Source organism: Penicillium longicatenatum, assembly GCF_028827895.1.
Source record: "Penicillium longicatenatum strain IBT 33135 chromosome Unknown contig_7_segment0_segment0, whole genome shotgun sequence".
NCBI lineage: Eukaryota > Fungi > Ascomycota > Eurotiomycetes > Eurotiales > Aspergillaceae > Penicillium > Penicillium longicatenatum.
In genome coordinates this window covers 2871469-2890779 of record NW_026643124.1, presented here as the reverse complement: position 1 = coordinate 2890779, position 19311 = coordinate 2871469, and the positions used below count along the sequence as shown (strand labels likewise).

Here is a 19311-nt window from a genome sequence, read left to right as displayed (position 1 = left end):
AACATGGGAATAGGGAATCATCGGAGAAACAGCGACACAGAAACAGATAAACAAAGAAAAAGAACCCCAAAAAATCTCCCCTAAAAGAACACAGATCATGTCAAGACATATTTTACATGATCTGATCTTGAGTGATGCCAGCAGTAGGCTCCGTATCCTCCATCATCTCGGGTCCAGGTCCAGCGTTCAAGTACTTAACAAAGGTGATGCCCAGGGGGCGACCACCGTACTGGTAACCAGTGAACTTGGCTGTACAGGTATTAGTATAAATTCTCCGTCAGGTAGGAAGATCATGACGTACAGATGGCAGTGTCAGCAGTGTCCGGAGTGTCAAACTCGACGACACCAGTGCCACGAGAGCGGCCGTTGGGCTCGTACTGGATCTCAGCCCGCTCAACCTTACCAATGGTCGAGAACAGGTCGATCAGGTCGTCGTTGCAAGTGGACCACGGAAGCTACCATCCTGTCAGCCTTGAGACCATAGACTAGGCCTAAACTTTGTACATACGTTGCGCACGTAGATAATCGCGCTCTTATCACCCCCGGAGGTAGCAAAATCGGTGAAGGGGTTCGGGGGAACGGAGGCAGCAGCCTGGTCGAAACCACCACCGAAGCCAGGAGCACCGCCAGGGGGACCACCAGGACCACCAAAACCGCCGCGGCCACCGAAGCCACCGCCGTAACCACCACGACCGCCGCCGAATCCTCCGCGGCCACCAAACCCACCAGGACCACCGAAGCCACCACGGCCTCCGCCGAAGCCGCCACGACCACCAAAGCCGGGGCCACCGCCAGCGAATCGATCCTCACGAACCTCCAGGGGTCGGCCCTGCCACTCGTATCCGTTGAATTGGGCAATGGCGTTACGCGCATCATCAGGAGATTCAAAAGCAACAATGCCAGAGCCCTTGGGACGGCCGGTGGGATCGGTGTGCACATCGGCGCGGATAACAGCACCCTGCTGAGCTAAAATCGAGGGAGTTCAAGTCAATTTCACCAAGCGTTCACAAAATAAAGAAAGGAAAGGGAAATGCCAAAAAAGCATCCAGCCAGTGCAAAACTTACCCGCTTGGCGGAAAAGATCCTTCAAGTCTTGCCATCCCACGTTGAAAGGAAGCTACAATGATGCGTTAACAGCCGGGCTTATCAAAATCAGTATCTCTGAGCCGGAGGATAACAAACGTTCGACACATAGAGCTGACGGCCAGGGGCACCTCCACCAGGAGGACCGCCATGGCCGCCACCAAATCCACCACCGAAGCCACCGCGGCCACCACCGCCGAAATCGCCGCGTGGGGGGCCACCGACGAAACGGGGCTCGGCTTCACGGTCCTATTGATTGATTCAGTATGTAACCCCTCATCCTTAACCTCGGTGAGCAGCATACCTCGCGGACATAAACAAGACGACCCATCAAGTTTTGATTGCTGAGCGAGTTGACTGCATTTTGTGCTTGCTCCCTCGTTGCGTACTCCACAATCCTGATGCGCATTAGCTCATTGTCCCCAAAATGATTTTCAAGTCATTGCAGCTTACCCGCATCCCTACAATATCCGGACGGCCAAGCCCAGCCCGTCAACCCAACAGTCCATGCAAGGAAACCAGAAACCACGAAAAATCAGGGAGTAGAAAGGGATCCAGCCACTCTACGTATTGGCGCCCACCTTCGACATTCCATTCGGAAGAAGTAACACATCGGCAAAGAGAACCTCTCCAGCTATAAGTCACCACCCAGCACCGGTCAGTCTTCCATTATGTTTTCAACACTCCCCCCGCATCGGATGCTTGCTCACCCTGTCTCATAAAATCTTTAAGGTGATGCCACTTGACGTCGTAGGCCAGGTTACCAACATAGACCCGACGGTCTTGTTGGGACGAGTCGCGAACGGATTGCATCATATTTTCTTTGCTGACTGAACGATCGTCGAATGATCTGCCCGGCGCGTAACCACTGCGTCCACCGTAGGGGGATCCCGATCCAGCTGCACCAGAAGCACTCAAGGGAGATCGCGAACGACGATCACTGCGACGGTAATCGTCACGGCTGCGAGAGCGACTGCGAGGAGTGTACGAGCGACGGCTACGTCGGGGGCTGCGAGAAGAACGACGACGGGGCGACCGAGATCTCTCACGCTGCTGCATTCGGTCAGAATCGGGGTAATCGGGGTATTCGGACATCTCAAGGGAGAGAGTTGCGGGGATCCGCAGACAATCGAGATGGATAAATTGAGGGGGAAAAATGAAATGCGAAAGTGGAAGGAGAGAAAATCAAGAGATGCGGGAATCCGATTGCAGAGATGGGTGGAGTAACAGGGAGTTTCGGGGGAGGTGGGTCAGGTGACTAGGAGGCTGAGACAACGCGAATCGAGGACCCCGGGGGACGCGGGAGAGGCTTGGACACAGCATCCCCAGCTTTGCGCACACAGCGCATTTTGTGCCGGTTGCTAGAGAGCCTCCAATGCATTGTGCGCGGGCATTTTTGGGTTTTTCTTCTCCTTACATCCAAGCTCGTGGATGATGGATCCCGTTCCATAGAAGCTTCCGCCCCCGCACTGACCATCCCGTCGCGATAGCTTCATGAGCGCATGTTGGAATCGCACCCTCATAGTTAGATGGATAGGAAAGATAGAAAAGTATTATACAGTATGTGAAGTAAGAAAAAAAAACCTCCCAAAGAAATCATCCGAAAACTTACTTGGTATGGTCGATAGACGTCGGCTAGACGAGTTAGTTAACAAGAATAACGATAAGGGGGAAATATGGAAGAGGGAAAGAGAAGGAAGGGAAAGCGGGGGAGAGCGAAAGAGAAGAAGGATCAGGCGTCAAGGTTCAACTTTGGGGGGTGAGCAGCACGGTGATTGGATGAGGGGGGAATGGCCGAGGGTGAGAATGTACCAAGGGGATATGAGGAGTAATGGGGAAAGAGGTATCGAGTATTACAAGATACATAGGAGAGGGGAAACACGCTGTGAGGGAGACGGGGAATGTGGAAATATTATAGACACGGAGCACATACCCATGATTGGAATCGTGGTGGTCAAGTTCGCGTTCGAGTGGTACAAAGTAGAAGAGAAAAGGTGGGGAGAAGAAGGTGAGAAGTTGGAAGAGGTGACGGGGGAAAGATTTGAGGTTGTTTTCCTTCTGATACTTGTAAACACCGAGCCCCACCGCCCTCCAGCATCGTCTTTCCAAGGTTATATTCGACGATTTCGTCCTGGATTGAGAGCTTTCCAGGTTTAGGATTTCTGTGATTCACTTCTGAAGCTTCGAAAGACTTGCAGTCTTGCAGTCTTGCTGCCATACATAAAATACCCGTTTAATTCATGCAGTGATAAAGGTGCCCACCATTATAAACCCGACCTTCCTATCACAGTCTGGCCTACGTGGTGTCACCATGCGTGACAGTGACTTGTGATTGTGACTGGTGTATTAATGTATTTCCAATACTCCAATTGCCACGCCCTTTCTCCTGACACATGGAACTCCAAAGGTAAATTCCTGAGGGATAAATTTCAAGATATAATTCCAAAATAACATTTCATTTACAACTCTACTCCAATGTCCTCAAACGAAAGTGCGGGTGCCCAATACCCAGGATATCAGAGAAAGAGGGGATCACTGCCAAAAGAAAAGAAAAAGAGAAGAAAAGGGTAATCCACATTGCGCCTCACCCGAAATGAACGCCTACAGGCCAATGGAAGGGTCACCAGAGCGAATGGACCAAAACACCTAAAAGCAAGCTAAGAAGTGTCGGGGAAGTTTCAGGATTGTGTGTACATGTACAACAGACAAACCCGAGAAAAATATCCATGGAAGCCAAAGATCATAGCCCAAAGGGGGGATATGGCAAGATGATAAAACAATGTCAAACATTGAAAAGAAGTGAAGGTGGTAAATGCGAAAGATGAAGCGTATGTCAAGTCATTCATGCAGCCACATTGGTCGGAGGGTAGCGGCCAGGGATTTTCATGTCAATGGCCACCACACTGTCCATCCTGTCCTGCTTTGATCGGTACAGGTCAGATCCAGTCATGGCGCCTTTGCCTCTGTCAGTGAAATCATCCCCGAGGGGTACAGTGCCGACAATGCCAACATCGCCGGACGACGGAGCCTCATCCACGGAAGTGGCCAAGGTGTTGTTGGTATAATCGGTCTGATTGGTGTTGGTTGGTGCGGTGGAGACGCTCTCACGACGAGCGACGTTAGGTGGAGCTGAGTTCTCACGACGGTCTGCGGCACCAATCACGCCGGACATCGCAGCTATCGAAGCGTGATCTCCGTCGGATCGGACCTCCCGATCATCAAGTGCTGACTCAGGTTGCTGGTCCTTCTGTTTGGTAACGACGGCAGCGGGTGCCATCCATTGGCCATAGTAGCTATCGTGTCGGCTCATTCGGTTACGAGACTGATTGCCAGGGCTCTGGCTGGCAACGCGCTGAGACCGGCTATCAGCGGCACCGTTCTGCTCATATAATTGCGAATTGGTGGCCTTGGCATTGTTGTCCGGGTAGCCCGCAGCAGCGGCAATCACGTCCCTACCACCTGAGCTGGCTCCGCTGGAGGGAGAGAGAGGTTCCTGCAGATGGCGGTCGATCTGGACATCACTGGGGAACGCACCACCGGCCTGGCGAGTGGCAGACATGGGCCGCTCCACCGGTCCTTGAGTCAGGATCACCGAGTCGGCAGAGTAAGGGGTCTGGTCGGCCTCATCATCTTCCAATACCTCGTTGTTCGACATGCCACTCACGGTACGCACGTGGCGCCGAACAGAGGCATGCCGAACGAAAGCGTCCCGGGCCTCTCCGGTTTTGTTGATCAGGCTCTCAATGTCCTCATACCACGACATCATCGTCTCGTGAGATTCCGCACGGAAGACCCAGGAGTGGCCTCGGTGCATGGCACCGGTCTGGCGGCCCTTGAGCATGAACTTGTGGGAGCTTGAATCCTCATTCGAATGCGAGCCCAACTTTTGCTCGGGCAGGTACAGGGACATGACTGGAGTCTGCCACTCCACCCTATCCGCCGACTTGAACTCATGCAAGTGAGTCGGGGACAAAACATACCAGCCTGGGGTATAGCTCTTCAGGTACTTGCTCTTGCGTTCCAGCATGCCAGCTCGTACCTCGGCCGCCGCAGGGTGATCCTTACCAGAGTAGGTGATGCTCTCCACGTTTCGCGGAGGGATCCGAGGATCGACTAGTTCATCGGTATTGGCGACAAACGCATTCCACTCATGATCCTGAGGCATGGAGATCGGACCCACGCGAAGCTTTTCCACGGTGTCATAAGCCTCATCCGCCTCCCGCTTGAGGATGCTAGCATAAGCATTGTAGGCCTTTTGGATCTCGCTGACCACAATCGACTCAAGCTCGCGGCCCGAGTTCTCCAAGTTCAAGTATGCCCGGTGCAGGTAGTTCTCCTCCTCAATCTGCTTTTCGACCTGGCGCTCCACATTCAGGCGCATCAAGAATGGGTCGCCTTTGCCTGATGTGGCGGACGGGTCGGTGTCCACCAGACCCAGGGATTCGTGCAGGTTGCGAACCGCCTTGCGCGTGCCGTCAATCTCCTTCTCGACGGTGTTCTTGAAATCGCCGGACAAGCTCTTGATCTCCTTTGTCTTCTTCTGTAGATCGCTGCGGAGGCCGGTCAATTGACTGATCACTTCGACCTCCACCTCAACGGCTTTGTTGGCTTCATTATATCCTTGTCGATGGAAATCGCGCAGCATCTCTGTCGCATCGGCGAGGCCACCCGACTGCAGGAACGCGGCGGGCGTCGTTTGGTTGTTAATGACATTTGAGGCGGATAGGAAGAGCTTGGATCGGGTCTCGTAGGATTTCTGTACTTCCTTGAAAAAGACAATCAAGTCCTTCAAGATCTTGCGCCAAGCTAGGAAACGTCATCTCACGTCAGTTCGGTCCGATAGACATAAAATTAGACTGCACAAAGTGCGGTTCTTATGTCCCCACACCCACATACCTTGGAAACGAGTTGATAGCACCTCGGTCGGGTTCCCACTCGTCGGGATAGGAACCATAAAAACACTATTCACATCTTCGGTCCCGTCGGGGTACTTCTCCCGGTCGCCGAGGCTTAAACTCTTCACACTGCCCGCACCCAGGGATCGCCGACTGCCATTGCGTCGCAAGCTACCCTTCTTGCTGAGGGAGGCTTTTTTGCGCAAGGTACTCGTCCCCTGGCGAGAAGGGGTGGTTGAACGAGCCTGGGACGCCGTCGAGGCCGACCGGTGCACGATGGATGGTGGACGGTCCAGCGCGATGGAGCTACGATGGCTAATCGTGTCGAGTTCTTCTTTGAATCTGGGATTATAGGGGATCTGTGACGACTGCTCGGGGGTGCCGTGGTTGTAGTGGAAGGCGGAACTGTTACCGGCGTATGAACTAGGTCGAGAGGAAGAACGCAGAGTGCCGTATCCGCGACTCAAAACAACCGGGTCATGAATGCTCGGGATCGAGTATGCATCCTGCACGGGCGTCTGTGGCCGCGCGGCCATGGCCATGACGGGAACGTGGGAAAAAGGAGCGGGATTCCGGGGATGTAAGGGTGAGAGATAAGGACCAGAAGAGTATAGTAGATCAAAAGACCAAAATCCAAGCAAACAAAGGGAACTAAAGTAAAGAAAAAAAGCGATCAATTCAGGGAAGATGGCGTGGAGTTGGTTACCAGGCGAACGGGGCTTAGTACTAGTAGACGTGCTAGTCTTGCATCTAGATTTCACCTGGTCGGGGGTTTGTAGGGTTTGTTCAAGGTGCCTTGTGAATTTTAAATTCTTTTCTGAAGTTCCAAATTTAAAAAGGAATTCCAAGGCCCCAGGATTATGATGAATATGTTTAAAGAAAAGGGGAGGGGTGAAGTAAATATGAAGCTGGGGCTTTAAATGACGTCTACGAGATTAAGAGGGGGGGTATATGACGAGCCAAAAAACCAGTTCACTCCGGGATGCCCGGCTCTCATATCATGAGGAGAAAGCCTAATTCTTGAAGATGGTTGACGTCGAGGACTTTCGGAAGTCTTGACCGTAGAGCCCAATGGTTCCTGAGATTTGCATTTGATGTATCGTGATAAGGGGGGGATCTCCAGAGCAAAAAGGGGGACTTTTTCTTTTTAATTTCTTTTTTAAAAAATACTGTATAGAGCACAATATACTTCCAAGTATAGTTCACTGCCCGATCAATCTGGCTGCCTGTCGTGGCTGACGGGTCTAGTGGAAAATGATTCGCACGATCTGTGGCTGAGGGGTCAAAAGGGGCACTTGACTATCCCCCTGATCGGCCAAGTATGAACATTGCATGACGTCGAGGCGATATCGAAGCTCTATCGAAAAATGAGATCTCCCTTTAATGCTCTCCATATGGCGGGAATCCCCCGCGTGCTTCCGATGATCGATCATCATGATCCTCGACTACGACGTCGCTGTTTCGTCGTAGCTGCCCGTTTCGGGGCAATCTGGATGATATCACATTTGGTCCTGATGCTGTTCCATGGTCATACACAACCAATTTTGAAAGGAATCTCCCGGTGGAGACGAACTCCGTAGGGCCGAAGTATCATGTGTGGTGCATGTGCTCCATAGATGTATGGTCGTCCATGGTTAAGGTGGTCGGTGTCTCCGATTCATCTGCATTCAGTGGTTTCTGCCACGAGTTCGAAACCAGGATCGATGATCCGAACTCACCTCCGAGGCTGCATGATACAAGAGTGTTGGTCATGTGGTGGTTGCTATACCACTATACCAAATGCAAGTTGCTGGATGAGTTGGAAGTCGGAGATGTCGATGTTTGATATACCCGCGTCATCATTGGCCCGTCTGGAACATCCCCTCCCCCGCTGTACATTGACTTCCACGTTTACCCAGACATCCCACTTCTTCCACTTGACCCATTGAGTCGCTGCTAGCTAGAGACGATCTTTAGGATAACATGCCGATCTGCATTGTGGTTTTTTGGAAGCAATGCTCATCAAAGGTACTGTAAAATTGCATCCCTGCTGTACAATATCTGGTCGGCATATGCTCATCATCTACGTCACCCAAACCCCAGATAAACACAAAGAAAATCGAATTGGATTGACGTGCCCGGCATGCTAGAGAGGCAACTATGATAAAGGGGGATAATTTACACAACGCGACCGGAGAACAGGAAATGGCATGAGAGAAACACAAGGAGACAATTTTATGATGCAGGTACCTTCCCTGTGGGAACGTCAATGCCGTATGCCTCCTTGATGCGCTCAGCGCGGCGCTCCTCGTAGTTGGGACCGTAGATACCTAGGTGTGCTGGTTAGTATCGTAATGCCGAATATATCGTTCCAATTGGAGGATCAAGGTCTCAACATACCACGTCCCTCACCAAGCTCGGCAAAGGTTTGTTCAGCCGGTGTCTGGTAGTTCTTCCGCAACTTCTGTCGGCGCTCGAACTCATCCTCTGAGCGGTCCTTCTGGTATCCGTACAGGCCATTGGTGTACTCGAAAGCGACGAGAACGGTGGAGAGTGCGACACCGTAACCGAGGACGGCGGGGAAGGCGCGGGCTGTACAATGGTTAATATATACCTCCAACATCCAAGCAATTGATAGGTTCTGATAATCACTGACCTCGCAGACCCAGGATAGAGCCAGAGAAGAAGCCACCAAGAGCAGTGTTCCAGGTATCATTCACTTCACGAAGGTTGGCGGAGGCGGTCTTCACAAATTCGTAGGTTCCACCCATCGCGGCTGAATCAATCAACATATTAGCATTTAATTGGCATTGAGCCTGCAGAAATAGAAAACATACCGAAGATACCGATGGTGCCTCCAGTGCGCATAAAGATGCCCATGGTGCCAACATTGCGGCGGGACAAGGTGTTCTGCACCGCGGATCCAAATAGACCAACAGCACCAGTAAGGGCAGTGGCCTTGGTGGCTGCTGCAATAGCATCCACTGGGTGGTAGTGGTGTTCCTCCTCGTGGTTCGCCATGGTGTGCTGAGAGGGATGGAGCTGCGGGTTAGACGGGAAGTTGACGATGGGATTTTGGAGGCGTTTTGCTAGTGTGTACCGCCTTCTCCTTTGGCCATACATTCTGCCAACCATGACACAGTTCTGCCATCCATGACCGAATATACGACCGCTCATTGTCCGGGGCCGATAGAGCTCATGCTAGGCATGACATAACAAGATCATCTTTTTGTTGGCGTTTCATCGCATTTATCTCTCCCCTACGGCTACAGAATACACCTCTATACATTGCGGTATTTTCATTTAACTTCGGTTGAAGCTCCCACCAAGCTTCCCGCCCGCTGAAGCCCAGTGCGGTGGGCTCCCCGCTGTACCTAGAATCTCGTCACACTACAGATTACCGTTGACGCCTGCACAGTCCCTTGACTAGGTCCCATGGGTTGATTGCCCTTGGGATCTCCTATATATCCGCTTACTCAGGCTTACGATCCGTTCATCTCATCTGTAATTGTCTGCCGCCTGTCCAAAAACCTGCATAATGGCCTATCTACAGACAGCGGGTTAGTACTCTGAAAGACGATTTGACCATGGCCTCTATCCACCTAGCAATACGTTACTAATTTCCTTTATCGTATAGGTAAAACCGCCCCACGTTTGGCTGAGGATATTCAGTTGTACGATGCCGTCTACCCTCCTGGCAACGGTCGCAACCTGCTCTCACAGGTCCCTCCAGTGTACCCTCCGAATTACCAAGGACCCCTAGAGTATATATCTCCAGATGCATGTCGACATAAATATGTGACAAAAACCGATCAAACCCACCTTGCTCAGGCAGATCAGCCTCGCAGACTAGGAATGTCTAAAGTATCTGCGATATGCTCTAGGTGCCGCCGTCATCTACAGGTGGTTGTCAACTATACAAATGGCATGGGTGCGTCAGGCAATGGCCCAGCGGGGCATGTTCATCACTTCGTATACAAGTCAGGACGGCAAAGAGGTCCCTGGACGACTGAGGAGGTGATGGGAACGGGACAGACCGCGGAAACGTTCCACTACCAATGTCTACACTATTCATGCTCGGCCGTGGTGTCGCTGCGAATTATGTCACCTCTTCTCAACGCAGAATTCACTCAATTGTTGACAGATCCGGATATAATTAAAAGGCGTGCTGATGAGGCATTTGCTTCTCAGCCAGAGCGCCTCGAAGGTGTAGCTGCACCTTTACCCATCACTGTCATGGATAATCTACGCCTCTATCTCACCAATGCACTCCGCCATGGTGACCGCAGCAAGCCTATCACCCAAGTAAACAAGCGGTTTATGGTTTCCTTTGGTGTAAAGGGAGAGCCTTGCAGGCAGTTGCTGGAATTCTTGGGATTTTCCCGTAACGAGGTCAGCTATCATCCAGTTTGCTCCTAAGCAAAGTGAATAAATGACGCTAACAAAAAGTTCAGAATGATGCTGCCTGGAACCCTCCTCCAGTGGACCCAAAGGCTGTATTGCCATATCAGGATGCCTTTTGCATTTTCCTCGACGATGCCATTCTTGAATTGGTCTGCTTGATCAACCAAAGACCTGCGTCAGAAAGACGTGTAATTCAGCCTACTCCCCTTCCTCCATCTGCGACAGACGACATTTTCAATGCCTTGGAGGCATCCGATTGTCCGTATAGACTCTGAGTACTCGTAAGGTCTTGCGACTGACTCTTGAAATAGATCCGAAATCCAAGCGTGTGCATGAGTTTGAAATGGCACCTGCTCCGTTAGTCCCTCCCCCCTTTGGAATTGAAAGGGTGTCCTAACAATCACTCTTTCTTACAGCTTCTACGAAGACCTTGGCGCTGTGGAGGACATGTCTGCTTCAATGATTGTAGAGGCATATCAACACCAAGTCCAGGCAGATCCATCACGATCTTCACGTTACTTGAATTGCCTTAAGGCAATTGGGACTCTTCGAGGTGGTGAGGACTGGGAGATTATCGACCAGGCTGTTCAATTCGCCTACTCGGAAGGAAGATACACGGATGACGACGTAACTGAAGCATATAGGTATTTTGGACATCAATATGGTGATTCCAATCTCACCGACGAGGCCATCATCGGTAAATTCTACGCGTTTCTTGGCTCAACGAATCAAGAAACAGAGGTACGGCGCCAGATGTGGATAATCGCCCAGGACCGTGGAAGTGAACGCATCAAGGCAGCGTCAGAAGATCGTGAGTGAATATCAAAATTACCCAGTAAGTGATCTGCTAACGACTCGGAAAAGGCGTTTCGACGGTCGAGCAGGCCCATGTTTTCCTTGGGGTTGATGATAAGACTCCAGATGATTTTATTATCACCATGTATACCGCAAAGGTAAGCCCATATCACTTCTCGAACTTTTCACGCATGGCTCACATAAAGATAAAAAAGGTCAACGACAACCCCCTTTGCAAAGATTTGGCCGACAAAGCAGTACAACTCATCGCAGAGTCTCGCAAGTCTGACGGTCTGAATCATTTCATCAAAACAGGAGAGACGGTTGCCGGGGACATGGATAGCGGGGACGCGTACCGAATGCTTCAAATCCCTGACCGAACTGCAGACGAAGATGCCGTCATGGCTGCTTACACAATCTGTGTAGATGAGAACCCTGGTCAAGCTGATGTCTATGGCCGCGCCCTCCGTCTCATTGCCAGGGAAATGGACAGCACCTTGCTAAAGAGCATGGCAGGCATCACCACTGAGACGGAGCAGAACCTGTCTGAATGGCCCGTCGGACTGCAGAATATCGGCAATACCTGCTACCTGAACAGTCTTCTTCAGTTCTACTTTTCTATCAAGCCATATAGAGAACTGGTCTTGAATATTGAGAAATACCAAATGGACACGGCCAATGAAGTTAGCATGACAGGAAAGAAGGTGGGATCTCGCAGTGTGTCTGGAAAGGAAATCGAGCGCTCACTTCGATGTAAGTTTTACGTTTCCTCAGTGTGACTCGACAGTATACTGATTCAATTCAGTCCTCACGGAACTCAGGATTCTCTTCCGCGATATGATTTCCTCGAATAAATCTTACGTCACCCCCAGCCAGGAGCTTGCTCGGTTGACTCTCATCAGTCCAGGAAACGAAGCAGCGATTCGGCGGCGGTCGACAATAAGCGCTTCCAGGAGTCACGGTCTTGGCGATATCAATGGGGCCCCTGTCTTGGGCCCGCTTGGTCCCCCTCAAACTATTGCTGAGGACCAGAAGGAACAGCAAACCAGTTCTGTGGCCACAGACAATGTTGCGATCAGTGATGCAGGGAGTGAGGCAACCTTGGTGTCTGAGAATAATGGCAAGGGCATCGTTGCGCCATCCATAGATGCCGAGCCAATTAGTGAAGGCTATGTGAACATCTCGCCGACTCAGACTGAGCCTCCTGCCCGTCCGCCACCTGTTCCTCCACGGCCTGCTCCAGAGATAGACCCCAAGAAGCAGCTGATAGAAGAAGTGGAGATTGGTGCGCAGCAGGATGTTACAGAGGTCATCAACAACGTACTCTTCCAGAGCCAGTGCGCCATCAAGCCTAGAGAGGTTGCCTCGGATGGTGAGCAAGTTGACCATGTCAAAGAGTGAGTGTCCCCACAGTTTTTTTTCTCGTCCTGCAATACTAAAATCTTCCAGTATGTTCTATGGCCAGACTCGGTCCTACATAACCACTTCCGCGGGCACGCGGTCGAAGGATGAACGCTGGTGTGATATCAAAGTTAACGTGGCTCTTGGACCTCGGGACATCTATGATGCCATTGATGGTGCCTTTGATGTCCAGAAGATTAGCGTTGAGAACGCTGAGGCGGAGCAATACGGATCCATCACCCGCATTCCCCCAATCCTCCAAATCCAGGTGCAGCGTGTACAATTTGATCCGGTGAAGAAGTCTTCCTACAAGTCGACCAATCATTTGCAGCTTTTTGAAACGATCTACATGGATCGTTATATGGAACACAGTTCCAGGCCAGATCTGCTGGAGGCGAGACGTCAGTGCTGGGAGTGGAAGAAAAGTCTTTCCGGTATCGAAGCACGCCAAGCAGAGCTGCTGCGCAAACAGGTATGATCATATGAGGATATATCGAGGTCACGAAGCTAATTCTGCTGTAGGAAAATGATAGTCTTGACATGGCAGCTCTCTTCCGCGATGCCAAGGCTGTGCTCGATGACTCGAGTCTGGACGATAAGAGCAAGAGGCAAGAGGACTTTATGATGCTGGAGGCCGTGGAGCCGTCGACTAAACCTAGCTCTGATCCCGATAATCTGGAGATTGACGCACAGCTCTCTGAGGAGCTCCAACAGATCTCGGAGGAGGTGGAGATAGAGTACCAGGGTGAGAACAGGTGTCTTTCACTTTGCAACAGAACCTTACACTAACATCGAGCAGCTCTCGAGCAGCAGATTTCAGCCACAAAAGAGCTTATTGCCGGCAAGTTCGCCAACTCCCAGAACGTCCCGTACCACCTGTACGCGGTATTTGTTCACCGCGGATCCGTTTCATTCGGCCATTACTGGATCTACATTAAAGACTTCCAGAAAAACATCTGGCGCAAATACAACGACGAGTACGTCACTGAAGTCCAGAATTTGGACGAAATATTCGGAAACAAGGATGATGCCAACCCGCCCACCCCCTACTTCCTTGTCTACATCCACGGATCCAAGAAGGATCTTCTGGTTAATCCCGTCTGCCGCGATATTGTGAAGGACCAAGAAGGAGAGACTTCCGCAAATGAACCCTCTGCCATGGAGGGCATTCTCACCCCGAATCCTATCGAACACGCACACCAGAACTCTGTGACTGACCAGCAGGCTCCGTCGGCTCCTGCTGCGAATGAGGAATCTCAGGATGTCAACATGAAGGATCCTTGGTAGGTCATATTTGGTGTATCCGCACCTAGCGACAGGCAAGCTTTGACTATGATGATGATGATGACGTTTTTCTCTCTTATTTGCCGCTCCTCTTCTATCATGCATTCCCATGTCTCTTTATGTCTCCTGCATCAGCGAGGATATCATGTTTGTGTACATAAATGAAGATATCATGGACCAAGAATCTAGAGCCCTGGATTACTACATGCGGTACTTTCCAATGTATTTCCATATACCTAGTCCGTAGATTCCTACAATGCACGAGAGTGTTTATTTCTCAACAATTAGTATACATCCTGCGTTGAATGATTGAAGTTCACTAGAGAATGACATGTAGATGGTGTTTAACTCTTAAAGAAATCGCTGGTAATATGATGCGATTGGCAATCATGGTGCAATAATTGCCGGCTATCTGAACGGCAGTTGGTCGTTCACTTGGAATTCATCTTAACTTATCTTTGGTACATCGAAGTGTCGCCCCTAGAGATCCATGGATCCATAGGATGACTCAGCAGACGGCGGCCCGCGGGATCGGCTGCGGATCGGTTGTTTCGGCTGCGACATTGGTGATATTTCTCCAAAGTCAGGGACATATCTATTCGATGTTATAAATTGGTAAATATGTGCAATGGTATACCTATGAGAGGACTCTTTGTAAGGTTTTAGTTAAATGGCTCTATTGCGCTCCTTCTAATAGAGTACATTGTGTCATGTCTGGCCAAATCATTCTGCGGGGAACTCCAGAGTGGATCCGAGCGGATTCTTGCCGCCCCCGGAACTATAAGTTGTCACCCGCGGTCCTTGCCTCGGAATTCATCGTCTTAGGCTCTCCCTTCCCTCTATTCTTCTCTCCTCAAGCGCCCCGACTAGATTTTACTGCATTGCTTTATACCCACAGTCATGCCTTCTCAAGTGGCTACATGTCTGCGCCTTGCGCGACAGTTCTCTGCTAATCCGACCAAGGTAAGCTTCATTCCCCGCGTAACGAACTGGCATTCGGACTCATGGCTGATCGGGTTCGCCACAACAGCACCAACGCTTTCTCGCACGCTCTTTCTCCAGCACTATTCACCGTGCCGCAATCAACAAGGTTGTTGCCTCAGCCGAAGAAGCCGTTAAAGACATGAAATCGAATACCACCGTCCTCGCTGGTGGATTCGGGTTATGTGGTGTACCAGACTCGCTCATCAACGCCGTGCGCGCCAATCCCTCCATCACCGGTCTCACGGTCGCTAGCAATAACGCGGGTGTCGATGGCTCCGGCCTCGGTCTTCTCTTGCAGTCCAAGCAGATCAAGAAGATGATTGCTAGTTATGTTGGCGAAAACAAGACCTTTGAACGCATGTACTTGACTGGCGAAATTGAGCTCGAACTCACACCACAGGGCACCCTTGCGGAGCGGTGTCGCTCCGGTGGTGCTGGTGTTCCAGCTTTCTACACACCTGCGGCCTTTGGAACCGTCGTACAAACCGGCGATCTGCCGCTGAAGCACAATGCCGACGGTACCGTTGCGCTCTACAGCCAGCCGCGCGACGTGAAGGTGTTCGATGGAAAGAGCTATGTTATGGAGGAGGCTATCAAAGGTGATTACGCGTTCGTCAAAGCGTGGAAGGCCGATAAGCTGGGCAATTGCCAGTTCCGATACGCCGCAGCCAATTTCAATGGTGCAATGGGTCGCAATGCGAAGATGACCATCGTGGAGGCGGAACACATTGTCGAGCCCGGTGATATTGATCCGGCTGCTATTCACCTGCCTGGTATTTATGTGAAGCGAGTCATTCAGAGCACAACGGAGAAGAAGATTGAGAAGTACACTTTTGCTAAGGAGGAGGGCGCCGATAACTCGGCACTTGGCAAGGGTGAAACTGCCAATAAGCGTGAGCGCATTGTCCGTCGCGCAGCCAAGGAGTTCAAGAACGGCATGTATGCGAATCTGGGTATTGGCATGCCCATGCTGGCACCGAACTTTGTCGACCCCTCCGTTGAGGTGACTCTGCAGTCTGAGAACGGTATCCTCGGACTCGGGCCGTACCCCAAGAAGGGTGAGGAGGATCCCGATCTTATCAACGCCGGCAAGGAAACTGTCACACTTAACCCCGGTGCCTCATGCTTTGGCAGTGATGAGTCCTTCGGCATGATTCGCTCTGGCCGCATCGACCTTACCATTTTGGGTGCCATGCAGGTTAGCGCGAAGGGTGATCTTGCTAACTGGATGCTGCCTGGCAAGATCAAGGGCTTCGGTGGTGCGATGGATCTTGTGTCGAACCCGGCTGCTACTAAGGTCGTTGTGACTATGGAGCACACCGACAAGAAGGGCAACCCCAAGATTGTCAAGCAGTGCGAGTTCCCACTGACTGGGCCCGCTTGTGTTAGCCGCATCATCACTGATCTTTGCGTCTTTGACGTTGACTTTACCGATGGTTTGACTCTGGTTGAGATCGCCGACGGCGTTACTGTCGAGGAGATCACTGCTAAGACAGAGGCCCCATTCAAGGTTTCTGACGACCTGAAGCCCATGCTGTAAAAATGCGCATGTTCTCGTCATTTCCTGAATTTTATACCGACCAAGCGTTACATACCATTTTGTATATAGGCAATTTCTGATGCCGTCATGGCTTTAATGGAGTTCATCTACACTAGCTTTTCCATAAGTTCATCCCTTCAGCACCCATTAGCCGTCTCACGGGTTAGGTGTTTTGTTTTTCATGTAAATAGAGTAGTGATACAGTTCGATCCCGCAGAATAGCGGTACAAATACAAGTACGTATGCAATCCCATAAAACCCCAAATTCCAAATACGAATATCAAACAGAGATACCGCAGGAAAGAAAACAAACCCCCCAATTATATATAGAAAACATTGAACATGGTGAAAGAAAACTTAAACTCGATCTCCGTGTTCATCATGAAAACCGGAACAATCCACCCAAGCGAGCCTTTATCCGGCCAAAGAAGTCTCGATCGGGTGCCTCCTCAAACTCGCGCACAACATTGTCATAGTGATCGGGGTCGCTGGCTGGATAACGGATCTTATTCGACATGGGATAGCGACGGGAGAAGCGATCTTCAAGGAGTGCTTGCAACGCGTTTGCGGAGGACTCGGAGATCACGGGCTGTCTGAAGGGCACGGCATCGGGATCGGCCTTGGACTTTTTGGGTTCGACCTCGGGCTTTTGGCCTAGAGCGGCTTGCAGGTAGGCTTGCACGGAGACGGAGGCTGGGCGGACTTTGTCTACAGGCCAGTGCTTGAGGAGGTGGGTGAGACGTGTTTGGATGGTACGCTGGGGTGTATTAGTGATATGAATTTCAATCATGATAGTAATGCGCAATTGAATTGCAAGGTTCAAGAGGGCAAACTCACTGGAGGAGTAGCCATGTTGGGTGTGTAGAGGGAAAATGTTCAATGTATAAAATGATCGGATCATCAAATCATCAAATGCGAATCTATTTTCATTTGTCATCTGCACTGCCTCAGGCCTCGACCACTCCCTGTTGCCTTAACGATTACGGAACCCGGCGCTTCCTGTCGACACTTCCAAGGTTCCATTCTCACCCTTATTCATTTCCTTCCCTAAATTGCTTTCTTTCCTTTGCTTTCGTTTAATACTGTTTTCCCTTCTCCTACTCCCGCTCAGCTCGCCATGAGCTCGCAGCGCTATACCCGGGTTCGTCATCCTCCCCGCTGATCCCACTCATGTCCGGATGCTCGAGGCACCCCAGATAACGATCCTGATCTGATCTAACATTATACAGGTGAATGCCCAAGATGAAGAAGATAACGCCCACTCTTATCCGCTGCACCCTACTCGATCAAATGTCTCACCAAACTCTCCGCCTCCCTCCTTCCGTTCCCGGTCCTCTTCGCCATCATCAAGACGATTACTCCATGGCGATCCTATTACACATGAAGATGATCACGCCCTAGCCGATGCCTTTGGAAGTGAGGATGGCTCCGATGACGATGAAGAGCCTGATGACCGACAACGGCTGATGCGTGCCAACCCGGATCCCTATAGTCCCGCGGACAACGGTCAGACCGCCACCTCGTCCTCGTCGGAATCCAGAACCGAGAGCCAAGATCGTTCAGCGGCGTCGGCGATGACTCGACGGCCAACGATATTACCAACTTTTACCACGTCCGGCAACAGTCGGTCGGTTGCGCCATCAAATGATGGTGTCTTTGCCAATCTAGCAGCTAAGCCGGAACGGGGAGAAAAGAATGAGGATTTGCCTCCTGTGAGTGATTTATTAATATCACATTCTCTGCTGTTCATGAATATATCAAGATCGGTTGCTAATCAAGTGAATCTTATAGTCTTATGAAGAAGCGGCCGCCGATGCAACCCCGCCGTACTGGGAGACCACGATTGTGGCGCCCGGTATCTCTTCCGATGAAGTTTACGTCGATGGGCTTCCCGTTGGATCAATATTCTCGTTTATTTGGAATGCGATGATTTCGATGTCATTCCAGTTGGTCGGTTTCCTCCTGACTTATCTTCTCCACACCACCCACGCCGCAAAGAACGGCAGCCGAGCCGGTCTCGGTCTCACCCTGGTTCAATACGGTTTCTACATGAAGGGAGGCAGCGACTCTTCCACTTCCGATGGAAGTGGTGGTGATTCATACGTTCCGCCACCCGACCCCAACAGCCATAACTTTGATCCCAACTCAGTGGGAGACACCGCCGGAAGTGATGGTGGATCCATGGCCGGTATCAGTACCAGCGAATGGATTTCATATATACTCATGATCGTCGGTTGGTTCATCCTTATTCGTGCTGTGAGCGATTTCTTGCGGGCTCGCCGCCATGAGCAGCTTGTGTTACAAAGTCCCGATCGTGGTCTGGGTGTACCTATCATCGCGGAGGGAGAGCGGTCTGAAACCGTCGTCTAATGTTCATGGAATTGGCTTTTTATTTGGGAAATGGGATAGGATTTGTCATTTGCGGCGCTAACCGGACCGGAGTTCTTCACTTTCATTTGTATGAACATCCCATTTGGCGGAGGACTCCCTCCTTTTATTATATTATTCTCCTATGCATCGTGCGTCTTACTTTTTTATATTTACTACAGCCTTGTAGCTAGTCATGCGGGAGATACCACATGTTGAATACGTCAACCCATCAATTTTCTTTTTCTCGTTAAAAACTTCTTCCAAAAAGGGTTATCGTTTCTAGTAAACAGTGGTAATAACGCATACAGTCCCTAGCTACGAAATGGACAACCTGCAGGAGGGGTATAAGGCGTGTGCCCATTACCTCTTGCGTCAACATCTACCCAAGTGGTAGGGCGACACGCAATAACATAGTTACCTGGTAGTAAATAGCTGCCCAGTAGCAGATAGACACTTGGGTTCCGGAGTTCCTGGGTACCTGGGTACCTCCTAGACTGTTCAAGAGCTCAAACTCAAAACCAAAGTCAAACACTGTAAGCCTGTGGTAGACTAGTGTCTATATTACATTCGCAGCTA

The 19311-nt window shown here is 50.8% G+C and overlaps 7 protein-coding genes across 7 annotated transcripts; 3 read left to right on the top strand and 4 right to left on the bottom strand.

Moving 5' to 3' along the window:
- Window positions 1-112: 112 nt before the first annotated feature.
- Window positions 113-3020, bottom strand: N7484_011336 (uncharacterized protein; the record flags this gene model as incomplete). The annotated part of the gene is made up of 11 exons (XM_057121723.1): window positions 113-249; window positions 302-455; window positions 509-966; window positions 1066-1117; window positions 1183-1332; window positions 1388-1481; window positions 1537-1544; window positions 1665-1717; window positions 1794-2136; window positions 2696-2718; window positions 3017-3020. 11 exons carry the CDS (start codon window positions 3018-3020, stop codon window positions 113-115), a joined length of 1476 nt encoding a protein of 491 aa, XP_056967477.1.
- A 905-nt stretch (window positions 3021-3925) lies between these two features.
- Window positions 3926-6520, bottom strand: N7484_011335 (SLM1 family PH domain-containing protein; the record flags this gene model as incomplete). Its single annotated transcript, XM_057121722.1, has 2 exons — window positions 3926-5889; window positions 5980-6520. The coding sequence occupies 2 exons, from the start codon at window positions 6518-6520 to the stop codon at window positions 3926-3928; spliced, it is 2505 nt and encodes an 834-aa protein (XP_056967476.1).
- Window positions 6521-8192: 1672 nt separating this feature from the next.
- Window positions 8193-8978, bottom strand: N7484_011334 (Tim17/Tim22/Tim23/Pmp24 family protein; the record flags this gene model as incomplete). Its single annotated transcript, XM_057121721.1, has 4 exons — window positions 8193-8287; window positions 8358-8549; window positions 8614-8733; window positions 8795-8978. 4 exons carry the CDS (start codon window positions 8976-8978, stop codon window positions 8193-8195), a joined length of 591 nt encoding a protein of 196 aa, XP_056967475.1.
- A 517-nt stretch (window positions 8979-9495) lies between these two features.
- On the top strand, window positions 9496-13844 carry N7484_011333 (ubiquitin-specific protease UBP2; the record flags this gene model as incomplete). Its single annotated transcript, XM_057121720.1, has 11 exons — window positions 9496-9517; window positions 9595-10349; window positions 10412-10619; window positions 10673-10718; window positions 10778-11172; window positions 11226-11314; window positions 11363-11909; window positions 11962-12553; window positions 12606-13029; window positions 13080-13302; window positions 13357-13844. 11 exons carry the CDS (start codon window positions 9496-9498, stop codon window positions 13842-13844), a joined length of 3789 nt encoding a protein of 1262 aa, XP_056967474.1.
- An 897-nt stretch (window positions 13845-14741) lies between these two features.
- N7484_011332 (3-oxoacid CoA-transferase) lies at window positions 14742-16365 on the top strand (the record flags this gene model as incomplete). The annotated part of the gene is made up of 2 exons (XM_057121719.1): window positions 14742-14804; window positions 14872-16365. 2 exons carry the CDS (start codon window positions 14742-14744, stop codon window positions 16363-16365), a joined length of 1557 nt encoding a protein of 518 aa, XP_056967473.1.
- A 379-nt stretch (window positions 16366-16744) lies between these two features.
- Window positions 16745-17217, bottom strand: N7484_011331 (ubiquinol-cytochrome c reductase complex assembly factor 2; the record flags this gene model as incomplete). The annotated part of the gene is made up of 2 exons (XM_057121718.1): window positions 16745-17122; window positions 17203-17217. The coding sequence occupies 2 exons, from the start codon at window positions 17215-17217 to the stop codon at window positions 16745-16747; spliced, it is 393 nt and encodes a 130-aa protein (XP_056967472.1).
- Window positions 17218-17482: 265 nt separating this feature from the next.
- On the top strand, window positions 17483-18735 carry N7484_011330 (metal homeostatis BSD2 family protein; the record flags this gene model as incomplete). The annotated part of the gene is made up of 3 exons (XM_057121717.1): window positions 17483-17506; window positions 17595-18077; window positions 18157-18735. The coding sequence occupies 3 exons, from the start codon at window positions 17483-17485 to the stop codon at window positions 18733-18735; spliced, it is 1086 nt and encodes a 361-aa protein (XP_056967471.1).
- Between the last annotated feature and the right edge of the window lie 576 nt (window positions 18736-19311).